This window comes from Perna viridis, chromosome 5 (assembly GCF_037379345.1).
Source record: "Perna viridis isolate PV_CMFRI_1.1 ecotype Kerala chromosome 5, ASM3737934v1, whole genome shotgun sequence".
Classification (NCBI taxonomy): Eukaryota; Metazoa; Mollusca; class Bivalvia; order Mytilida; family Mytilidae; genus Perna; species Perna viridis.
This window is the reverse complement of record NC_142449.1, coordinates 13,622,157-13,632,674: the sequence shown is the minus strand read 5'-3', so window position 1 is coordinate 13,632,674 and position 10,518 is coordinate 13,622,157. Positions and strand designations below refer to the sequence as shown.

The 10,518-nt window shown below is 32.0% G+C and overlaps 1 protein-coding gene across 1 annotated transcript; it reads right to left on the bottom strand.

Moving 5' to 3' along the window:
* Positions 1–2,212: 2,212 nt before the first annotated feature.
* On the bottom strand, positions 2,213–10,059 carry LOC148616117 (uncharacterized). The gene is made up of 5 exons (XM_088582818.1): positions 9,813–10,059; positions 7,695–7,895; positions 7,233–7,348; positions 5,733–6,025; positions 2,213–3,329 (listed from the first exon to the last, which is right to left on the bottom strand). The coding sequence occupies exons 1-5, from the start codon at positions 9,870–9,872 to the stop codon at positions 2,743–2,745; spliced, it is 1,257 nt and encodes a 418-aa protein (XP_088438944.1). The 5' UTR covers positions 9,873–10,059; the 3' UTR covers positions 2,213–2,742.
* Positions 10,060–10,518: the final 459 nt, after the last annotated feature.

Below are 10,518 nucleotides of genomic sequence, written 5' to 3'. Positions count from 1 at the left end.
TCCAACTCAAATACTGGACATTGACTTGCATAATGCAAATAGCCTATTCCCAATACCTCCCTGAAGGAAAATTTATCAAGTGCTCCATTGCAATTAGAATGTGAAACAGTCCTCTAGTGTTCGTTTGATGTAAGTGGGAGAAATTGTCAGGTAAATTTGTCAATTTTTAGAGGTATATGATCAGTAGATAATTAGACGAAAAAGTAGTTACGACAGAATTAATTGTTTCTTAAGTACCCATCTATAAATATATTTCGTACGACGTTTCAGTGATGATAAGTGATAAAAGGAAGCGATTCAATAGCAACGTGTCAGTTCATTTTTCATAAGAAACATTAGTTGATGGCATACATGCAAGAAGCATTTAATTTGACTTGGTAATTGAACTCAACAATTACTAGGAAATGACAGTCATCAAGACCAATTGAGTAGAAACAGAATACAAACATGTCTTCTTCGCAAGAACCACCAGTTGATTTGTTCTTGGCATCATCAATCAATCATTTGTTTCAATACATCATATCTTGGACAATCGATAATTGAATAAATCGATCAACCATTCAGAAAAAAAAATATTGTGGTACCATCTAAAACAGAAGTTGAAGGTCAAACTTATTATTTCATCAATATCCAGGCATGCGAGTAAGCATATACCAACAAACATGTTTGCCTACAGCATCGATAGGTCTCCATATAATATTTAAAGGCAAGGTCCTACAAAAGCTGTCATGTTAGAGGACACGAAATAGTGATATTGTTAATCTGAATTATACCATTTTTACATTTAACAGATTAAGTGTTCTTTTTGTAAAGCAAGACTTTTTTCGAATTGTGATTATTTTTTTTATATTCTGCTAAGTCACATCTTTATCGAAAGACATATTGTTAAGCGAAGGCAGGAATAGATGTTTTATTTTGCCAATGCAGAGATAGATCTTTTGCTTTTCGAAGGCACGCGTAGATCTTTTGTTTTGCCAAGGCAGGAATAGATCTTTTGTTTTGCCAAGGCAGAAATAGATCTTTTGTTTTATCAAAGCGGGAACAGATCTTTAATTTTGCCAAGGCAGGAATAGGTCTTTTGTTTTGCCATGATATAAATAGATTTTTTGCATAGGCAGGAATGGATCTTTTTCCCTAATGTCAAAAAGTGTAAAAATTAATGGTCAGCCACTGGTCTCAAGAATGGCATTTTTTTTTCTAATAAAAATTGTAGTTACCAATTTCCCATTATAAAAACTGGATCTCAACATGACAATGTCCTCCTCTCTTCAGCAGTTAAGCGATATCCCGAGATAAAATAGCATTTTTATCAAAATAATAAATTTAAGCAATGTACATTGTCTGCCAATAAAGTAACTAGAAGCCCTAGAGAAAAAAAATCCGACGGTCAGTTTGTGCAGGATGTACCTAAGGAACAACAATATCACCTTTTATTGAATTCTGTCCAGTACTTTCTGATATTTTTAAATTAATAACATAAAATAATTCAAAAATGGCAATAAAACTCTTATATGGGTTAACAGATTTTCATGAAGATTTGATCACATGTAGAACCCATTATGTTGAACACTTCAAACAAGCCAAATTTGACTTAACCAAATAGTTTAGAAGATATTTGCGAAAAGTTGTGTCTGACCTACAAGTTTTATTTATAGTCACGGCAGTCAAGTTGTTTTCACAGATATAAAATCCAAGTAGTCAGTTTGTACATGATACCCTAAGGAAGAATCACACAAAGTTTCATTGAAAACTGTGCATTAGTTCGAGAGAAGATTAATAAAACAAAATGACGACGACGACGGACGCCAAGTGATGATAATAGCTCACATGGCCGGCCTACTATTTTTTTTTAAAAAGATACGTTTGGTGTATGATACCAAAAAAAATTCAGACTGCCTTTAAGATTAAATTTATAATGATCTTTAATAATTTCACTTTTAGTGTATATTTCTACACATATTGGTAATGGTTAAACTATTGGCATTTGATTTTTTTCAGATACTCCAGTTTTCAATCCTTAACTATTCTTCATCGTCAGTTTTTTATTCACTTTGTTCATATAGTGGCTTTTTTCACAGTCGCTTTCAGTTTTAAGGTTTCTTTTATTGACAAACCAAAAACGATATTCATATGCATGTTTAGTTCAGTCAACCTTCAAGTCATGGAAAGTTCTTACAGATTTAATGAAGGGCCTTAAGTAATATGGCTCTAATTTTAATATTTTTACAATTTATTACAAAACAGTATCAACATACAATTAAATAATATATTATAGCATTCACATCATCAAAACATGTAAAAAAATAGTTTTTGGTGAGTAGTACTTCAGTGGTGAAAACACACTAAGGAAGGCACTTATCAGATTGTCGGCAATCCTCTTGACGTATTAGTACACATACAACAATAAATATGTTTTATATTTTGTAGTTAGAAAATTTAACTGTGCACATATTGGGATGATTACTAATAGTCATGACTGGTTTTATCAAAACAATTCGGAATGTGTCATTCAAGATCATTCGGAATGTTTCATTCGTGATCATTCGGAATATTTCATTCAAGATCATTCGGAATATTTCATTCAAGATCATTCGGAATGTTTCATTCCTGGACCATGTCATTCGGAATATTTCATTCAGGTTCATTCGGAATGTTCATCTACGACCATTTGGAATGCATTATTGAAGATCCTCGGAATGCTTCATTTAAAATCAGTCATCATTCATCTTTCTGTACTCTATGTTATGAGGTTCTGTTTGATTCACAAGGTGCAGTGGCAGTCTCCGTCCGTGTTGTAGAGCATGTTGAATTTGATTGTTTAAGACCATTCAAAGTATATCTATTTGAATCAATATTGTCTGTTTGACTATCCTGCTCCGTTTTGGTCACATTTCTTGAACGACATTGTATTGTGGAAGAAAGTTGTTGTTGATGAGATGTTGATTTAGATTTTGATGAGTCTGTGTTCATGATTTCCTCTATTGACCATATTCTTGGTCTACCAGCTGTGGATAAAGTTAACCCTGAGTTACCTTGGCTTGATCTAGAATTGTCCTGATCTGTTCTAGAATTATCCTGGTCTTTCCTAGAATTGTCTTGGTTTGTGTTGGAGTCCGGTGATGAAATAGATAATCTGCTTTCGCAGTTGAATGACGTTGATGATAAGTCTGATTGCACACTAAGTCGACTGTTATTTTCAGTAGTTCTTCCGTTTTGATGATCGTCTTCTGCATCTGAAATATCAGACAGGTCTGACGTTACTTTTACATCGATGTCTTCGTCGTCATCATCGTCATCGTTGAATGTAAATGATGTCATCAACGAATTCCCTGAAACAATAACAAAAAAAAGTTGCAAAATCAATCACTTGATATTTGATAAATCAAATTGATTGTAATGTTGACATTGTCGTTTAAATTTACTATGTAAATATCCCACGTGACTGTTTAAAGCTCCGCCTCCCTCATAGTTCGCCTAAAACAAATTTTAAAAACTCGTCTTAAATTCATGTTTATGTAGGACTAGAATTTGACTAGGATGTTTTCACTAATGCATAATGTGCGCGGATGGGTAGTAATTAGTAAAGAATATTCTTGACAAAATATTTTGGAAAATATCATATAAAACACCCGATAGCATCTAGGCATCCATTTGCAGGCCATAAATTTTAAATTTTTGACAGAGCAACCACACCTACACACGACTGAAATGGCCATATTTATGTTAATTTTAAAGCCTTGTCATTTAACCATATTTTGATAATGAGAATATCGTACTTTTTTGCAATTATGTTGAGATAAGGAATATAAGGTAGATTGAAGTTTTATCAATCTAGGATTTATTATCTTAATGGCAGTATCATTTGTTAAGGATGATAAAATTTGACGGATTTTGACAGGTAACAGCTTTAAATTGAAATTGAAGTATTGGCAGCTGAATGTAAACACTTCTCGTAATTTATCGCGGTATTTAATTCCAGATCATTAATCAACGTCTTAAAAACGCTTATATTATAGGTGAAAAATAAAATATGTTATCACTACATTAAATCACTTAGGAACTTCATTACCATTTCTAATAAGGGTAATCCTACCCGAGTCTTGTCGGATAGGGATATGATAACATCTCCGGCAAAGTATGATGGCCAAACAAATCAGGGTTTGCTAGACATTTAATATCGGGTAGGTAGGATGGTGCTTTCTCATTATGTTGAGACATCAAATTAATTCCATTTTAAAAGACAAGATAAATTAGATAAAGAAAGCAATGTCATGTTCGGTTCCGTCCTTAGAGAGGCCGGTAGGTGACAGTAGATTTGATATGGATCAATGCGTTTCCTACGCTACAGTGGATCACGTTTATATAAATCAATACAATGTCAAACGAAATTTAACATATAATGGATTTCAATTTACTAAAACTGTTGTTTGGTTAAGAACATGCTGAAAAAAATTTCAAACTCGGCTGGTTGCTTGTAGATCTGAACAATCGTAATAAAACACTCTGTTGTCGAGAGATCATACCACCGGCCATTGTACCGCTGACCTGATCGTGGCGAACATGCCGAGAAGAAAAGACATTTTTCCTTTAGAAGTGCGCTTGATCCCTAACAAGTTACAGATAAAATTCCGTTTGAATTTACAAAATGTATAGAACGCATCATTCACCACATCCCTGACACCTCTTCTCCTGTACTTATACGTCGTTTCAACATTAAAATGGTCATATTAGACAATTCAATACAAAAACATGGGATAGGTGTTACGTGAATTTATGACTTGAGAAAATAGAAACATGAGATGAGTCTACTATAAATGGATACGGGACGGTCTTTTTTGCAAGTTGCTACCAGACACCTACAAGCGACAATTATTAATAGTCGAACAAGAAACCCTGATTGTCCTACAATGTAAATTCTTTAAGTGACAACATCAATATAAAAGATTTAAATCTTATATTATGTCCTATATTAATGTATGTCGCCTTATTATATCTGCAAAATACATTAACATTTTTAAATAATGTTTTATCATAAAACTTACAATGACTTGAGAAAATTAAAATATTCAATTTATGTAAGGCTATCGCTTCTTGAGATGTTTATCTTATAATTTGTTGTAACTTAATAGTTTTGAGATTAACGCAGCTCATAAAATCTTGGCCTATGTTTTTCTTCCCTGAGAAATAAAATAGATCAGCTCTGTTTAAACAAAGAAGTGTTGTGGTCTAGATAAGATCATTTAACAAACGAACAAACCGTGTACAGGCAGCAAAGAAAACTGATGCCAAAAAAAACGTGTACCTCATAACAAATTTAAAATCTATATGTGACAGAAATAAACATATCAAGTCAGTTTGATGGGTTGCTAAACAGTTTATAGTTTCCTTTTTATTACTCTTTTAATTTGCTCCAATATGTTAAATGATTATAAAATACAGTTGCGAATACCAAATTAATGCGTGTTTAGTTGTACAGAGGACATTGTAGTGTAATTAAAGTAAATTACGGTAATTTACAGTTTTGTAAATGACCTCTATTTTTTCCGTAAAAACAATATCTGTCTTAATTTGTTCTTATCCTATTTTCAATCTAACACGAATGTGAAATTATATGTTAATAATTGTAAACAATTCCCTTATCTTGTTTATACCAGATTTTTTACGTTAGACATTGAAGATATCGATTGGTCAGTTATTTGTGAAAGGTCACTTTTCAGCAGTAAAATACTAACCTTGGTTACGATTGGTTCCTTCAACGCCATCTGCCTCGATATCACTATCATCCAAATCTCTGTCCTTGCCATTCCAGGATTTACTCTCCTTCTTCAGACGCCGCCTGGCGTTCGCAAACCAAGTTGAAACCTGAGTGAGTGTCATTTTGGTGATTATAGCTAGCATGATCTTTTCGCCCTTTGTGGGGTATGGGTTTTTCCTATGCTCATACAACCATGCCTTTAGTGCACTAGTGGTTTCTCTCGTTGCATTCTTCCTACGTGCTGCATTGTTCAGATCCAAACCACCATAGCTATAAGAAAAATTATCAGCATTAATTCAAATCGTCAATCCTTTTTTTAATCACTAAATAGAAGAAAGTGTAGACAAAAACGTATTCTAAAATGTAAAAAAATGTAACCAACAATAAAGGATGCATTCATTGACAACAGCAACATTCAACATTGATGACATTATCAAATGTAATGACTATAGAAAATCTGTTGCTTAAAGTGATATCAAAAATATTGTTTTTGGTGGTGTTAATTTAAGACAAATGAACAATATAAAAAATACGAGTCAAGTTATAATAATATTAACGCAATAATTAATTTGTTCAGAAACAAAGTGATTATCTATATGATGTAATTTATTTACATGACGAATTATTAATCGGTAAAATTGTTTCATTGTTCAGTATAGATCAACATGATTGTGTGTTTATGATGGGGTTTCCTCTAAACACTGCAGTTCATTTAATTTAAGGTAAAAAATTATTGAATAGCATCAATTCCTACAAAAATATCCGTTAAAAACACAACAAACTAACCAAAAAAAAAAAAAAGAGAAAGAAAAATAACAACAAAAAATAAACACAATCATTTACATCAATATAAAAAAATAAATCAATAAAAAATAAATAATTAAATTTACGGAAAAAACAAAATAAAATGAAACATTAGTTATTGTAAAAGTAAGAATTTATTAAAACTAATGGTTAAAAAAAGAAAGTCCTATATTTCTCAGAGCGCCATCATTTCCCTAAAATGATAATTCCGAAAGCTTGTTGATCCTGAATATAGAAATGTTTCCAAATGCTATTTCTTTGTTGATCTCAAATATGAATAATATCGTCTTGTTGAATTAATCGTGTCTCCTTCTTTATGTCAGTTTGTCTGTTAGTGTTATACAGCTTTTACTCTCTTTAGTATTTGTAAAAACACATTTAGATTTTTACTAACGCGTGATCTTTTATGTAACTCACAGCAAAGATGGAAAGACCTATTTTTCATACAAAAAACGAACGTTGTTTAAAATCTGATAGGTTTTCCCACATTGCAATTTGTTACATAGACTTTCCTTCTTTTGACTATTCTTTTTGATGTTGCCTTGAATTTTGTTATTTCCTATAATTAGGTAAGAGGCTACTACCATATACATACGTTTGCACACAGCAGTAAAGCTAAGCTGTGACTTAAGATCATTAGTAGTTACTGTACTACAATATTCCGATAACTTACAAAGATGCGTAAGGGTGAACAGCAAGCATGGGATCAAACGGATAGACAACAGGTGTCTGACCAGGCAATCCTTTCCATTGTTCCGGAGTGCCAGGAAGATGTCCAGGAGGATTTGCCTGTTAATACAAAGACAAAAGAATGTTATTCAACAAACCTTGCTTCAATGAAAACATCTGTCATAAAGGATAATACCATCTTATGAAAATATTTCTTTTTCAAATATAAGTCAAAAGATGTCACCTTCCAAGACTTTCCTTCTGGTTGTATTTGTTTGCGCATTTATATTTTTCATCATGCTACCTCCATAACATTCTAGAGATAAAATTTGGTGAACTTAAATATGCCAATTAATATTCTATGACGAAAGTATGATTTTTAATAATATTATCATAGTTACAATGAATTAAATACAGTTCGGCACAGAGAAGGAGCAGTCTGAAAAATGACAAATGCAATACCAACCATTGGGTAGAATGCTGAAGGTTCAACACCTAGTCCATTAGGTGTCAGTGATCCTTGTCCAAACATTGATTCTGGAGTAAGTCCGTTTATACGAGGTAGGAAGTGTAGGAGAGGCAGTCCAGATTCATGCATTAGAGTTCTAGCGTGGTCCAGTCCTGGAGGGGAGGTAGGGGAGTGTGATGATTTTGTAGTCAACATGACCTATAATATATATTAATATATTATGAAATAAAGAAAACAAAATGCTCCAAACCCAAAATTCAACATTGTGTTCCATAACATACAATAATAGATGTTCAATCATGACTTTACAGACAAATAGAACAGTAGGTGTTATCTACTTAAACAGCTATGAAATAGATACACATAAAAAAATAAATGTTTTAATGTAAAAAAATGTCATTCTGAATGAAATTCATAGCTTAAACTGATCTGAACCTTTGCCTTGATTGATTACATATCATAATTATTTCATGTTTTATTTTTTTTAATACTATTTTTATTAATCTATTGAGAAAAATTATTACAAATATAGTTTTTAACAGTTGAGAAAATAATACTGTGGCGTAAAATGGCAAAATAAAATTCTCCACGAGAGTTAAACTTAAGACAAGATAAAATACAACTGAACGAAATTAATTTATTGACTTCATTTTTTTTAATTGTCACATCTCCTTTAACAGTTTAAACGGTATGCTGCAGCACAACTGCTGTTAATGCTCTGCATCATTGATTATCTTTTAATTTCTAATATTTATTATTGTAACTAACAGTATAAAATTATGGTATTTTCGGATAATTAAACTGCTGTGCAATGTTATTTGCATTGAATGGGCGGATACGATTTTACGATTGATTTTGTACAAATTTGTATTTTTTCTTAAATCCACCGGATTTCCAGCAAAAATAACATAACGGCACTGCAGGTCATTAACTAATCATAGAAGAATGATTAAATAATAAAAGCTATTAGAAATGCAGGGTTCGACAGAAATGACGAACGGAGCTTCTACCCCAGAAAGTAATTAAAAACAGCTTAAGTTTCATACCTAAAAGGTAGTTTACAAGTAACTAATAATTTTATTTCTCTATATATCCTGGGTTCCCTGTGACGTGCTCGTTCAGCTTTAAATGTGTAAATAAACAGCGACTAATCTAACTCTGCTTAAGCAGTTTAGAACAGTAACTGGATCTTAACTGCTTCAAATGCATTTGGTTTCCTTGTATTTTATTCATTTTTATATTATTTGTTCATAGTAATTCTTGAGATGAAAACGCTTTTGAAAAACGCATGGTTTCAAATTGGTAAGTTACTAATAAAATTTAAAAAATAAGCAATGTTCACTTGTTAGTTTTAACATTATTTTCTAAAATGAAGTTCGGTCCTTTAAATTAAACAAAAAGAAAGATTTAGTCAGTAGTCGCTTCTCTCTATCAAACTACAAGTATTTTTCCAAACAAAACAATAATTCGAAGACACTTTCAAATACAATATTTGTGTCAATCAAAATCTTTGATATGGAGGTATGAGACATTAAAACAAACTAGTTTTAAACTTTTTAAATTCAAACTATTTGTGACAATTTGGAAATTTTTTTCTTTTTATTTTACACTTTATTCTTACTACAGAGAAGTTTGCATTGAACAACAAACATTTCTTATATAACTTGATAAATTTTCATATGAAAAATACTTTTTCTATAAGACTTTAAATTCTATACCCCCCTAAATACTTAGCGCCCGAAAATCATGCTACTTTTAGACAAAAATATTTGTAAATAAAAAAATACTTTCGTGGTGAATTTTATCAATTCCGAAATTCTTGTGAATTACCAGTGTTTATTTCAATGTTTTCCAACAATTCAAAAGGCAAGGCACTATAGTGTAAATTTTTTCCTTAATAAAGAAACATTAAGGTGTATTGTTTCATCTAACAGACAACGGACATTTTGAATGAAACAATTTGAAAGAAAAGAGCAAGTTGAAATATGTTGCATCTCTAGTTATATCTTAAAAAAGTCTCTACATTTTAAGTTGTACATCATCTAGGCGCATTATGCAACTTTCTAATTACTGTTGATTAATATGGTGGGCTAGACTATGATAGGTTATATCTACCTGTGATCCTGACAGAGAGGCTGCTGTGCCTGCATGCGTATATTGGTGAGCAAACGCCATGGTAAGTCCAATTAAGCACAGTCGATTATCAGCGGCATAAAACAATAACGTTCGTTTACAATTAGTTTTGACTTCCGTCTTTAAATGCAAAGACAACTTCACATCAGGATTTATCAACTGACTTAACTGTACCTGATTATTGTTGGGTATTAACTATACTGTGATAAGGTTGAACCAAATGCCGATTGGGTATTTAAAACAGATAACTGTAGGATGTTCACACTATCTTTTCTTTGATAAAATCTTCGGTGCGAATGAGATGACAACTTTTATCTCCGCCCCTTTTTCATTCACGGGTACCTTAAGATTTACGACCGAAATCTTGATTTGAGGCGTTGAGTTCACGGTACAGCTAATAACCAGTAAGTTGATTCGTTACTTCGGATGCGCACATCGACCGATGTCCGGGAAACAGCGGGACGTATCCATTTAAAATTAAAAAGTGTCTATCGAATAATTAATCAATTAAACTTAGTACCATATTGATAAATATGTGATCAAAAGAGTTGTAAATTTCTTTTATCAATGTCAACGGTTTAATTATCCATATGATGATTTGGAAAGTATATTGCCTTTGGCTCTCAGGTGTCAACGGTCAAATTAAACCGGGCAATAGGTATATGATAATCGGGTACATGTTGTAAAT